This window comes from Ptychodera flava, chromosome 6 (genome assembly GCF_041260155.1).
Source record: "Ptychodera flava strain L36383 chromosome 6, AS_Pfla_20210202, whole genome shotgun sequence".
NCBI classification, from domain to species: Eukaryota; Metazoa; Hemichordata; class Enteropneusta; family Ptychoderidae; genus Ptychodera; species Ptychodera flava.
In genome coordinates this window covers 19499512-19513480 of record NC_091933.1, presented here as the reverse complement: position 1 = coordinate 19513480, position 13969 = coordinate 19499512, and the positions used below count along the sequence as shown (strand labels likewise).

Here is a 13969-nt window from a genome sequence, read left to right as displayed (position 1 = left end):
TAGTGTGTTGACAGTACACAGGGGTTTTGAAACGACTTTGTAGCAAAAGGCCAATTGCAGGTGACAAATGAGTAAACTTACAGGTAATAGCAACAGAGTTTTCAGTGTGTCTACTCAACAGATGTTAGAAAAGAGAGAATAAAGAGTTGTGAATATATTTTTAAATGGACATATCTCATGAGATTATTTGTATCTGAGTAATTCTTCCAACACTTACCAGGCATTGTTGAGAATAGTGGTTGTAAAATATATCAGACTAAATGCTTGCAAGTTGTCATAGTAACATTTACTTTGCCAAAACATATGTTTGTACATTCTACATTACAGTGGACGCTGTCGTTCATATAAATTTGTTCACCTGTGCTTCATCAGAGTAGTAACTTGCGAGGAGGAAGTTGTTCACAATTGATATTATTGTCAGCTTACAGTACAAGTAGCATGGAACATAAATTACTTTATTTTGCTACAATAATAGTACATGTACCGGTACTTTGATAGTTTTACTGATGCCTGTCTGGGACCACTCTTATTTATGGCTTAATAAGTTGCAGAGTAGGGTAATTGCTATCAACACAGTGTGTCAGTCATTACCTAAGTGAAATTACGGCACGTACGTCCATGAGCGGTTATGTTACAGGTAACAGGAAAAGCTTAGTTGAAAAATATGGCATAATTAATGTTTTTTTCTGTCAAGAACAAGAGCAAATTCTTAAAAACTAAATTTGAAATATGTACAATAAAACCAGAAGTGAAATCAATTTGAATGTCGGGGGCCAGGCTTCATTATGACTGTAATTTCGGATGAAATGTCTTCCAATGCATATATCCCCATGTGTCTTTCTCTGTAATGAAGTAATCTTAAAAGTTCATGTTGCCTGTAGCAATGCCTGAGAGTTGTTCTTTCATCTACTAATTTGATGAGGTTCATAAACCCGGCACTGTAAATTACCATATTGGTACTTTTGTGTGTACGGCGTTCATGAGATGAGGGCCTGTGGGTGGCGTGCTGTGTGCTGCCAAGTGCCGTTCATCTCGGTCGTTTTTAGTTAATCGACTAAATTTATGCTGCAATGGGTTGACCCAGCCTGTGGGCTAGGTGGCATCTTTGCTTGCCATTCTGCAGACGACAGCATCCACCAGTGTGCTGTTTTTCAGTTCCAAATCTTGAATTTTGTAAATCTGAAATGACAGAAGATGCATTGATAGAAACTGAAACTGTCTACTGGTCAAAGCAAGAGAGAGCTATCCATATGCCAATAGCTGAACATTGTAAGGTTTCAAGACGTGCATGAAAATCCAATGAAATGAAAAAAACTGATTTTGTGAACTTATATATATGGTTAATTTTAAAAAATATATCATATAGTTAGATGCAAAGAAAAATGTACTTGTGTCTTCCAAATATAACGTAAAATTAGATTTACTGAAAAGCTGGTTTTATGTAATATTTTGAGTTTACGTTGTCAGGTATGACAGGCAAATTCATTAAATTAATGGCATAATCCTGAGGTGGAGTGCTGGGCATGCTATTGAATTAGTGATTCCCATGTGAGCTGGATGAAAACTGCATATGGGCATCTCTTCTTTAATGGACAAGTTCAGGAAATGAAATAAAGGAAACGACCTTCCATGTTACATGGAAATCTATTACATATGGTGAAACAGGGATTTTAGACAGGTATTGCAAATAATTTGTGACAACGATAGGAAAAGGGAAGTTTATACGAAAGAAATTACAATCTGAAAAAAAATTCAATTTCCTGATGTATCAATGGGGGGTCAAGCCATCATCTAATGGGGTTATGATCTTGACATTTTAGATTTCCTGTGATGTACGTACTGCTCAGTCATTGCACTTTCCACCCGGGTTATTGATCTTTTTGATCAATTTACTATTGGGAAAGGTTGCAGTGTACTTCTCTGTGAATTTGAACTTCAGATACTGATGTTTTGAAGACACCTACCGATGGGTCTTTAATGATTAAAAAATTTGAAAAAAATTACTGAGCACCATCCCTAATTAATCTATGGTATCAAGCTGCAAAAATGGCATCCACCTCTGTTTGCATTTCACAATTTAATGTGAACATTGTCATAATTGATCCCCATGAATGCCCGTGCTAGTATAGAGCTAGAATCCCTCAACAAAAACCTATCTCAGTTTATATCCAAAAGTTTGTGGTGTCTCATCTTTACTGGTGCCATCTTTCTGTGACATGTAGTGATATGAACCACACTGCATATACTGATATTAGAATTGACAATTTTACCCAAACCTTAGTCCTTGCCACATGCCATGGATACACAATATTGTATCAACTCTGCAATCAAATGTGTGACTTTTGGGCAGTCTGTGACAACTGAGGTGATCAAACATTCTATTGTGTGATGGATGAGCTTTGGGGTTTCTGACCCGACTTGCCAAAGTAATGTACAAAGATCACTATGATGTACAAGTAAGGTGTTAAATGTACACATCCCAGAAGACAGTGTGCTTATAACACAATAAAAATATCATTTTATCAACAGAAATAAAATAATGAAGGAAATTACCAAAAATCATCAAATACGAGACTTTGGAATTATAAATCATTACATATGTACCAGAGTTCACTTGTGTTGGACCGTGCGCATACCATGACACTTGTGCAGGGACACCGGCAGAATACATTTAAAGCTCTGGTGCAAATAACTTAAGTAAGCCGTGCTTGCACCGTCTTGCCATGGGGTTTATCGTACTACTCAAAATCGTAGTGCTACTTTGACCTGACTGGTCAAAAAAAACAGATCACAAATAAACAGACGCAGTATGGTATTGTGACTGCAATCAAAATTCAACCCATGACAAACCCTGCCCTAACAACACATCATTACCTTCTGTATTTTAGCTTGATCTGTGGTAATCTTCAGTTGATCTAAACCAACCATATTACCATCGACTTGCTGCTCTAGGCTTTCCAACTTATCTCCGTTGTTGTCATTCAAAATGGCCGCAAGGAAGGCAGTGTCGTCGTCACCAAGACCAAACTTCTTGAAAGCATCAGAAATCTGTCACATGACAAAAAGAGAATACAGAAACTTGAATGGAAGTGGTTGCTATGACTACAAACTCATGGACAGAGCAATAGTAGGATCATTCTGGATAGATGATACAATCACTGAGTGTCAAGGAGAACAATATAAACCAAGAACAGATCTCTTTGAAACGGTGAATTTGTATTGGTGAATACGAATACATGCAACTTCTTTGTCATGTGACAATCAGACATTGCTCATTGATACCATAGATGTTTGGAACAGCAAAAGACACTTTTAGGCCTAGCAATGTGTAATGTATTTTTATTATCTCTATGTTTTCTGTTAAACTGGGTGAACAAGCCCCTAGAGTGTCACATTTAAGAAGTTAGCATCTTTGGTATCTGTAATTTTAGAATTAAAATAGCTTCTACCACAGAACAAGTCAATATTTTTCAGTGTATGTACTTTCGATCTGTCATGGACGACAATCTTCAACAGAATGACAAAAAAAAGAAAGAAGTAAAATATTTACAGCTGACCACTAGATGGCGGTGTGATCAACTGATTAGAAGATCTTTATTGACAGTTTATCTACCAAGCTGATGAATATCTATGAATAATTTTGTAAAGCTTGCATCAGTACCAGCAATATTTGCTACATATTTTCCTGACATCAATACAATTTGTTGTAGTCTTACTCTTTAGCAGACAAAGATTTCTTTAAATTTTGCAACAATTTTGTCAAAGGAATTACAGCAAAGATCAGTATAAAGTTTAATAGAAGGAATTCTTCTACGTAAATATTTTACAGGAATTTTGCATGTTTTCTAACATTTTGTTGTGAAATCACCTGAAACTAACAACTCAAGTTCATGCAGTAGTATGCTCGGATATGTGTTCACTGCTACACTGTTGTGTACATGTAAGTGCACTTGAACACAGAAGACAAAGTGACGCTTGTGAAGAACAATTATGTAAAGCCTAGTATGAACAACAGCATGATAGTATGTCCCATCATGCCTTCATAATATGTTATCCTCCATGACAGGCGCAAGTAGAGAACTCTTTTATTACAGAAAGGAGCTAGAGTGAAGACTTGGAGCATCACAAGTGATTGGAAAGGTGTGCAAATGTTGAAACATGTACATGCATAAATCATTGAGTGACATTATGAACATTTTTAATTTTGCTTGGACATAAAGTGATTATTTGTAAAGAACCAAACCACCCTAGAGGCACTGACATTGACATTCCCCTCCCAAAATCTATTTACTGTTTTGCTTTGTATACAATAATTTTGTATCAACATAAAAATCTTGGCAACTTTCTCACATCAGTGTTCACTGAACATCACTATATTTGTACTTACATTATTAGTCGGGGAAAGATTGAAGAGGACTTCGGAATTGATATTTCTGGTTTTCATCTTTCCATGGTGGTTCAAGTGTATCGCTTTATTGGCTGCTACCAACACTTGGAAAGGATCAACAATCTGAAAGTTAAATGTATCACATACTGGATGACTAAATCACTGTTGTTCTAGAGTCATCGTCTTGCACATTTTGATGTGACGGCAAAGTCATGATTGTTCACACATCAATTATGGTACGAACCATTTAGTGTGGTAATTATAAGCAATGAAAATTACATACAGTACCATACATTTTAGCCATGAAGTTCTTTATGGTATGCATTGATCTGCTTATATTAAGCATAAAAAACTTGAAATCCAAGAGGTTTTAATTCACAACTTTTGCTCTCTTTAGTCAACTACTGCCTCCTGGAGTGGGAAAATTTACTGTTGTAATACTTGGCAATTTACCCTACTTATTTCATCACAACATGTGATGTACTGAATAGTTTCATCTTAAATCTGCACTAAAAGCAACATGAATTGAAAGTGTGAATTGTGACCTTATTATTCCCGGGGAGATGCCAGCAGCAGGTATCAATTGAAGCACACAATCAAGGACTGGTATCTGATGTTAGATGTATCATGACCCTGTAACTCAACTTTTTACTCAATGAAGACTCTACGTCCGAGAAAATGGCTTTATACAGGTCACTGTGCCATTGTCATTGACATTATTTTTCAACGTCTCATTCTAATTAATTCTCGTTACGGAAATAAGAAGACAGTGATTGTTTCACCGATTCTCTAATCGGTCCTACTGATTACTGCCCGTGACTGCCCGTAGCTGCCTGAGGACTGCCCAAGAACTGCCCGAGCACTGCCCGAGGAAAAAGTGAGCCAAATTTCGCCAATTTTAACACTAGGCAAATAGGTTCAGTTTAAAACATGCCCAGCCAACCAAAAATATCATTGATTTGGCGTTAACCTGATGTTTTCTCCGGCGGTTTTGGAACTCTGAAGACGGCCCCGCTCGAAGGACATCCGCCAGCTTGATAGTGAGATCATACCATTTAGTCCGAGAGGTGGTACAATAACCTCGCCGAGTGCGTACAGCTTGATAGCCTACCACCCCTTGCACTGAATGGTATGATCTCATAATCAAGATGGGGACATCTTTCTCGTCGAAAGCCCGGCGTCTTTCGGGTTCTAAAGCCGCTAAAGAAAACACTAAATCAATGATATTTTTGGTTAGCCAGGCATAATATAAGTTCAAGCTATTGGCTAAGTGTTAAAATTGGCGAAATTTGGCCTACTTGCTCCTCGGGCAGTTCTCGGGCAGTCCTCGGGCAGCTACGGGCAGTCACGGGCAGTAATTAGTGGGACCCATTCTAATTAATATGTTTTGTGAATGATAAATCACTGATAATGACAATAGAGAATGTCAACATTTTGCTGTGTTTAATTGATGGGTCATATGCCACAATAGCTCTGCATGGCAGGGCTGTATGTTACCGGCGTTATACGGCCTCCTACCACAGGGAGGCCGTATAACGCCGGTAACACACAGCCCTGCCATGCAGAGCTATTTAAATGCTACAATCTCTGCAGGCTGCCAATGCTATTGTTCTGGATACCTCTTACATCTCGGCTTTCAATGCCCCTGAACTGAAATTTGAAATTCTTTCGGCTACAAGTTTTCCAATCTACAATGACAAGAGGTGACTCTGTTTTATGAAAAGATAGACCTCGTGTACACTTAAACGCCCAACTGTCAGTGCCAGTGTGTCTAATCACAGTCGCTCGAGAGCTATTCAGCTCTGGGACTATTCGCCCCATAGACGAGTATACAGAAGCGAGAAATACCCCAAGTCAGGAAATGAAATGGCTATTTTGTATAGGGATCGTGCCACCATGTCATCTTCGACGTTCGATTTTACCGTGAAAAGTAGCAAGTTCATCTATCATGTAACCGTCGACCGTTCCCTATCATTCTCAAAATTCATACCTGGTACTTGATTTGCTTCACAAACGCTCGTTTCGTGTGATTTTCGGCCGAATTCGACGGACACGTCGCTAAAACATAAGCGTGAGCAACATTCCGGTCACCTTACAGTGGACGTTGGGCACCTCCACTTTACTGACGTTAGCGCCGCGTATACCCATGAGGGGTGACTGGAAGGTTGTTCATGCCTTATGTTTTGGCGACGTGTCTTCTGAACTGGGCCGAAAATCACACGAAAATTCATACCTGATACTTCATCTGCTTACAAAATGCTCATTTCCTGTGATTTTCGGCCGAGTTCGAGAGACACCTGGCCAAAACATAGGCGTGAGCAACATTCCAGTCATCCCTCATGGGTAGGCGGCGCCAACGTCAGTAAAGTGGAGGTACCCAAGAGGTGACCGGAATGTTGCTCACCCCCAGGTTTTGGCGAGGTGTCCGTCGAATTCGGCCGAAAATCACACGAAACAAGCGTTTTTGAATCAGATAAAGTATCAGGTATGAACTTTTAGAATGATAGGGAACGATCGACGGTTGCATGATAGATGAACTTGCTAATTTTCACAGTGAAATCGGACACGGAATGTTACATGGCGCGGTTTTTATAGCCATTCTGTTTCCTGACTTGGGGTATTTCTCGCTTCTGTATACTCGTCTATGGGGCGAATAGTCCCTGAGCTGAATAGCTCTCGAGCGACTGTGGTCTAACCGGGCAGTGACAGTATGGGTTGTGTGCCGCACCGTTTGGTCGAACACGTGTCAGAGGCTCATGTAAAGGTTTGCTAAAGCTTACCATTGAGGCGTTAAGGAGAGCACCGTCGATGTCCCCGTCCACTATGCTTCTTTTCAATTCCCTGCAGTTTTGAACTTCAGTAAACAATGCCAGGGTTACTCTGCAATCAGGGAACAACTCAAGTCCAAACGTTTTTGCAGCCATGTTTACCAGCGACAGCGCCCTCAATGACATATACAGGTAAAATATTACTTTATGACTAATACTTTGTCCTTTTTTGGTTGCAGGGTTCATGCATTCCGCTTGTATTGATTTATACACAGCTCTTAACAATTGCCTCTCAAGAACTCTACTTTATAGCGAAAAATGAACAACGTACCTGCCGCTCGCCGCATTGCCCCATGGGTAAAATCTAGATGCAGTCAAAATGGCTTCCTCCATGATGTTTCTGCAGATGCAGGCATACTTCACTGTTGGCTCCATATTCTTTGGCGCGACGATACTAACGTTCATGAAGATTGAACGAGCACAACCGACACCGTACATGGACGAGATTTTTCATGTTCCACAGGCCCAGCGTTACTGCAACGGCTCGTTTACGGAGGTATACAGCTCACCTAACTTGTGCAAACATACACACGTGGCTTTAATACGGCGATGTTGAATGTGACAGCCAGTAGTGGAATACAAACGTCGTCTAACTCCCAATTTCGTCGCACGTTATGGGACCCTGTCATACGGTTTGGGACAATTGAAGATTATTTGACACACCTTTGGTTGCGGACTAAAAGAGATTGTCGGATTTTCTTAGGGAGCCATAAATAATATTGATGATGGTGTGTGAGTGGACATCCTATGTTCATTCATAATGCAAACAAAATCTCATTGTGTCCACTAATCTTCAGTCTTACCGTGATGGAGTCAATGGGTGTACATCGATCACATTCAGTGATTCACTGCACTGTATGACTGTCAGAATCCTACACATCATAAGGCACAGGGTAGCTGCAAAATTGTAGCGCTACGGTGAGGCGGTCGGTGATTTTTGGTTTTTGCGACTTCGCCCACCAGTAGCGCTACAATGCGGATGGCCCTGTAGAGGGTAAAATAAGCGCATCCCACTGGACCAGGCGTGTTGATGTGAAATGCTACATATTTACTGCATTTGGTCGTGCCGATTTCTCACTACTGAAGACTAAACCGTAAACTGATCTAACCTTGTCGTTTATGGGGTTTTGAAATTGTTCGAACACGTCGATCGCGTTCCATAAACAGTGAGCATGGGGCCTCTGTGTTTTCTCAGAGCCGCCATTACCGGAAGTTGGTAATGGCGGTTCCCAGAAATGTTTTCGGGAACACGGTCGACGTGTTTGAACAATTTCCAAACCCCATAAATGAAAGGTTAGAGCAGCCTACTGTTTAGTCTTCAGTAGTGAGAAAGGTCGGTTCGACCAAATGCAGTAAATATGTAGTAGTATTTCACATCAACACGCCTGGTCCAATGGGATGCGCCTATTTTACCCTCTACAAGGCCATCGGCATTGTAGCGCTACCGGTGAGCGAAGTCGCAAAAACCAAAAATCACCGACCGCCTCACCATAGCGCTACAATTTTGCAGCTAGGCACAGGGCTATTTCATAGATTATGGAGGTAGTTAACGATTGACTCTCCCTTCCTACATCCATGCGTAGAGATATACTCTCCAGTACACTGTGGTATTATAAGTATGAAGGGTGCATATTTGGCTCATGCACGCTTAGTAATCTAAAATGAAGCAATACCGTGAAATTATTTCACCCACATTATGAAAGACACAATGGGTGTTAAACTACAGGAAATTAAGAGTGAGGCAATTCATACTTCACAGACCTAGCTGTGATATCGCAGCGGTACTTGTGGCGCGATCGAACGTGATCGGGTCATTGGGGTCATCGCCACAGGGACAATGACCCCAATGACCCGATCGCGTTCGATCGCGCCACAAGTACCGCTGCGATATCACAGCTATCACAGACCCTGAATATTTCAAATGCTAAAATAAATTCCTTATTGCACATTTTAAAATCACCCTTAATCATATAATGTTCCAGCAGCTAGACATTTCATTTCTGCACTTCCATCAAATAATTGTTCACTAAAGTCAGGAGTGGGTGTGTCCTCAGAGTAAACACAGATGACTATTTTGACTTTCAATGGCTTAGTTGGAGGACTGAGGCAGTCTTGCTAATAGCTCAATGACTGAAGTTCTACACAGGAAGGCTGTATACACACACACCTTTTCATACAAACCCTGAGAGTATTGTGTGCAGCCAGTTTTGATTTCTTGCTTTTATTATGATCCAGAGTGACAGACTAGGCTGCAGAATGAACATTTTAAATATGTATGTGATTTCCATTATGTACCAAATTCTGATATGCAAATTACATAATTTGCGGCCATGTGGAAGAATGGGCATTTGTATAGGAACTTGTAACAAAGTAGGTTTTGTTGATTTGCATTATCAATATTTAAATCACAGCACATTCTGAAAGACTAATATTGGCAATTACTAAATAAAGATTTTTCAGAATCTTAGTAGTACAGTCAATATGCAGTGTGTTCATTTGCTGCCAGATACAGATAAAATTTTGGCCTGCTATTTTTTCCATACGAAATATTACATCTATTGCAGATTATTCACAAGCTGGTTTCTTATTCTAAATCCTTACCAAATATCGACTACAGTATGAGCCATCCTCCTTTTTATCCAGACAAGTTTCCAAACTTTCTTTTTTCTTTGCAGTGGGATCCGATGATAACCACCTTGCCAGGTTTATACCTTGTCTCTATTGGTGTGCTGAAGCAAGTCAGCTGGTACTATGAAGCTGACCTCATAGACTTCTGTTCAACCACCATGCTTAGACTGACAAATGTCATGTTTGCAATGCTCAACCTGTATTTGTTTTACGCAGTACTGAAGAAACTCAACCCAGGTCAAGAGGTAATGATTTAACCAGTGAATGTACCTGAAGTCTTTGTAAATGAGTGTTAAACAAGTGATATTTTATACATATGAGTGATATCAGAGAACTTTTGCTAGATCAGCAAGAGATTGCCCTTCTCTAAACTGATCCCAGGAATGACAAGATTTTTCCTGATCGTACACATTCTTTTAGACTTGGTTCAAGTCGGTGAATTTTAAAAAATAAAATCATTTATAATGGTTTCTCTTGTGTCTCTCCTATTTCGTACAAACCTATCCGGAATTTGGCAGCTCACGCCAGGTTTTCCCAGCGATTGAATGCATCACATTTGAGTCTGCGCAGTAGTGAGTTAGTTTCTGCCGGATTCACCGACTTTGACTTCTTGCAAAGTACAGGCAGTGAGACGGACTGTGTACACAGTGACGGAGAGCAAATATAAAATGATTGACAGCCCCCGCTGTTATTCTGGTCAATAAGGAGAACGCATGCTAACAAACCTCTGCATGCATTAAAAAGTTTGTTGTCATCTCCGTGCAAAGCTAGACATCGAGTATGTTTTATATCGTTTTATGGCATCAAGTTCGTACATCAACCACGTTTTACAACTGATCGGTTGACCATCGCTAATCATGCGAGATTACTAAAGAAAGCTTGTTGAGAATTACATTGAGGGAAAAGATGTGTTCGTCTGCGCACTAACCAGCAGCAGCGGAAAATCACTGACGTACAAAGTCGCCCCACACTGTTTTGATTTCCATCGCTTTGGGCACGTTAGAGAACAGGCTACAACTGTATGGACGATGTCTTTTTCCATCCTTGAATAACCGGCGACGATCTTCACATTTTGCAGCATGGGCCCAACAAACAACACAGATATTTTCATGCGTTTAAGGTGATACAACAGAGGTTGTGCTGACTTTTGTGGGAGTGATCGCATTCGACATTTTGTCAACAACGCCATGTGAGTTTTATGCATGCTCGTTTGGGTCAATTGGTAACTCCTCCCAATGTGTAAAATTTAGTGATGTCATCTTATGAATAATATATAAGTAAAGAAATCGTCATCTCATGAATAATTTATAGCAATGCAGATCGTGCAAGAAAGCCAAGTCTGTGATTCTGGGTGAAACTCCGCTGTATAGTGTTCACTCCACTCATCGCGTTCACCCTACTCATCGCGTCCACTCACTCGCGCGTTTCACATGAAAGCAGAATACAAATCATTGCGTTCACTCCACTCAAACATTCACAAATCACAGACTTGAACCAAGTCTAACATTCTTTTACTATCGTGATCATGTACAATGGCAACTTGTTTCTTTGGGAACACTACATACCCTGCATACTGTAGTATCTTTATGTTGATAATGTGCCAGCTCGTGTTTTATGACATATCTTTATTGTTCTTGAATTTCACATGCAGTGAAAGACTGAAAAATACCTCTCTCCGATTCTGCATAGATCTTCATCATGATATGGTACCAGTATGTGGAATTGGCAGATCAAACAAGAATTTTTAAATGATGAATAGAAACCAACAACATTGGTGCTGATAGGTCCCTTGCAAATTGTTTTCACTCTACAACTGTGACAAGTTAAAATTTAAAGGATTCTACATTTTTGTTCCCCTGCAGGTGCCGGGCCTTAAGTTATCCATAACAGCGATGACCCTGGCAGCATTTCCAGTCCTGTACTTCTTCACATTTCTGTACTACACTGATGCTGGATCAACGTTCTTTGTACTTTTCATGTATCTGCTGAGTCTTTACGGCGTTCATGTGGGTGCCGCACTTGCAGGGGCCTGTGCCATCATGTTCCGCCAGACCAACATTATCTGGGTGGTGTTTGTGGCGGGGGTGGCCGCCATGGAAATGGTGGAACAATACAAAGAGGAGGAGGAGGAAGAAGAAAGGTTGGCGAAAGAGGAGCAGGGGGAGGATGAGGAAGAGGAAGAGACTGAAACTGAGGAACCACAAACTCCAACCATTGGAGGAATTATCATTGATAGTGTAAAAGATGTTTTCAACTTTTTGACATTTTTCCCAAATGTCCTTGCCCTGGCAGGGAAGCTCCTCCCATATGGTCTTCTTGCAGCGGCATTTATGGCTTTTGTGTACAAGAATGGGGGAATCGTAGTCGGCGACCGGAGTAGCCATGAAGCTTGCCTCAACATTCCACAGCTGTTTTATTTCTTTGCCTTCACTGCCGTGTTTGCCTTCCCATTCTTCATTGTGCCGTTCAATCTCCTCAAGTTTGTCGTCTTTCAGAAGAGGCACGCAGTCTTTGTGGTCGCCAGCGCTGCAGTCACTATAAATCTTGTCTACTTCTTCACATATGTCCATCCGTACCTCATTGCTGACAACAGGCATTACCCTTTCTACGTATGGAGGAAAATAATCAACAAGCGCATGATTACGAGGTATGCTCTTGTACCTCTCTACATATTCGGTGGCTGGAACATCGCCAATCAGCTTTCACACAAGACGGTGCTTTGGAGGTTGGTTTTTGGCGCGTGCCTGATCCTGGCGACAGTACCTCAAAAACTGCTGGAGTTCAGATACTTCATCATACCATATTTGCTGTTCAGATTAAACATGCAGCTACAGGACTATCCATTGATTGCTTTAGAGATGCTGTTCTACATAGTCATCAACTACTCCACCATCAGTCTTTTCACAGACAATCCATTCACGTGGCCAGACAACCCAGACATGCAGAGATTCATGTGGTAACATTTCTCCGTATTTTTCACGGCATTTTTCCTCCCCGCAAATTTTCAAACGATTTATCAACTCCTTGTTTGTCACTTTTAAAAAGTGCACAACTTTATCTCTTTTGCACAGTGGTACGTAAGATAGTACCACATAAAAAGTATCATTAGAGTATGATGTCATAGTGTGAAGCTCATATTTCTAGCGACATTCAGACTGCTTAGCAATAAGAATTATTTTCTTTTCCTGGAAGGCCAAAAGTTCATAGTGACATAATTAGAGAGAGCCTGACTTCAAACAGGGTTTCAAAACTTTTCCAGTTTGGTCAGACCATACTTGGAAGAATTAAAGCATTTTGGAAAACATGGACTTCAGACAGCGTTTCAAAACAATTCATTAGGGGAAGGCTGCATTAACTTGCATGGTACCTGAAACCCGAGTTCTTGCCTGACCAACTTGGGTGACAAACAGAAGACTTTTAATCCCCCAGGTGTGAATGTTCCATTGTTATGTTTATCTAATCCAGCTGGTGCCATTGTAGTGCCATTGTAGGAAAGGCAGGTCTGTGAAATTGATCCTCTAGGGAAGTCGGGTATTCCTGAGTTAATGGAGGTTTCCCGTAATGTCCATATACAATTTGGATATGTTTTTAAGACTTCTAGCATTTTTAGAAACTTCATAGAACAAATATCTTGCACTGTAATCTTCACATAATGAATAATCTAAAGAATTCAGATGAGAAATATATATGTATATGTAAATTTATGAGCTATTTCAATCAAATAAATGGATGCATACCAACCTATCATTTACTGTCTTTATATTTTTGGTCAGATGCTGCGTTTCCAGCCAGAAGTATTTCATTGGTAGATACCATATACCGTAGCAACTGAACAACCAATCACATGCCCCTGCTCACACAAGTCCATGGTTCCTAATCTGTTGCATTGTAACATTATCAAGGCACACAGTAGAAATTACAATAGGCTGTCACAGATTGGCTGAAATGACCGAGCACTTCTTGCCTTGTTCTTGTTGATTTGTAGACAGAAAGATCCGTCACTTGAGGGCGCTCTCTACCCTCCACCTCTTACGACAGCCCTTGAGCGACGGATCCTTCAGGCTAGTCAATTTGCTGATATCAATGACTGACCTCTATAATTTGGAGGACAATTGTATTCGGTAAT

General features: G+C 40.4%; 2 protein-coding genes across 3 annotated transcripts; one reads left to right on the top strand and one right to left on the bottom strand.

Moving 5' to 3' along the window:
- Positions 1-261: 261 nt before the first annotated feature.
- Positions 262-7355, bottom strand: LOC139135076 (EKC/KEOPS complex subunit Tprkb-like). The gene is made up of 4 exons (XM_070702305.1): positions 7168-7355; positions 4388-4510; positions 2875-3048; positions 262-1179 (listed from the first exon to the last, which is right to left on the bottom strand). Exons 1-4 carry the CDS (start codon positions 7339-7341, stop codon positions 1093-1095), a joined length of 558 nt encoding a protein of 185 aa, XP_070558406.1. The 5' UTR covers positions 7342-7355; the 3' UTR covers positions 262-1092.
- LOC139135071 (dol-P-Glc:Glc(2)Man(9)GlcNAc(2)-PP-Dol alpha-1,2-glucosyltransferase-like) lies at positions 7204-13583 on the top strand. Of its 2 annotated transcripts, none has more exons than XM_070702273.1 (3): positions 7204-7347; positions 9891-10088; positions 11706-13583. In XM_070702273.1, the coding sequence occupies exons 2-3, from the start codon at positions 9900-9902 to the stop codon at positions 12801-12803; spliced, it is 1287 nt and encodes a 428-aa protein (XP_070558374.1). In that variant the 5' UTR covers positions 7204-7347; positions 9891-9899; the 3' UTR covers positions 12804-13583. The 2 variants fall into 2 exon arrangements, with proteins under 2 accessions (XP_070558374.1, XP_070558373.1); XM_070702272.1 differs by lacking the exon at positions 7204-7347 and adding an exon at positions 7509-7711.
- Positions 13584-13969: the final 386 nt, after the last annotated feature.

Coding starts and splice junctions, on each gene's coding strand:
- LOC139135076 (XM_070702305.1), bottom strand. CDS start 7,341: ATGTCATTGAGGGCGCTGTCGCTGGTAAACATGGCTGCAAAAACGTTT. Junction 3,049..4,387: donor ATCTTTCCCCGACTAATAAT/GTAAGTACAAAT, acceptor GTCATGTGACAG/ATTTCTGATGCTTTCAAGAA. Junction 1,180..2,874: donor ATCAAGCTAAAATACAGAAG/GTAATGATGTGT, acceptor CTGTCATTTCAG/ATTTACAAAATTCAAGATTT.
- LOC139135071 (XM_070702272.1), top strand. CDS start 7,535: ATGGCTTCCTCCATGATGTTTCTGCAGATGCAGGCATACTTCACTGTT. Junction 7,712..9,890: donor GCAACGGCTCGTTTACGGAG/GTATACAGCTCA, acceptor TTTTCTTTGCAG/TGGGATCCGATGATAACCAC. Junction 10,089..11,705: donor AACTCAACCCAGGTCAAGAG/GTAATGATTTAA, acceptor GTTCCCCTGCAG/GTGCCGGGCCTTAAGTTATC.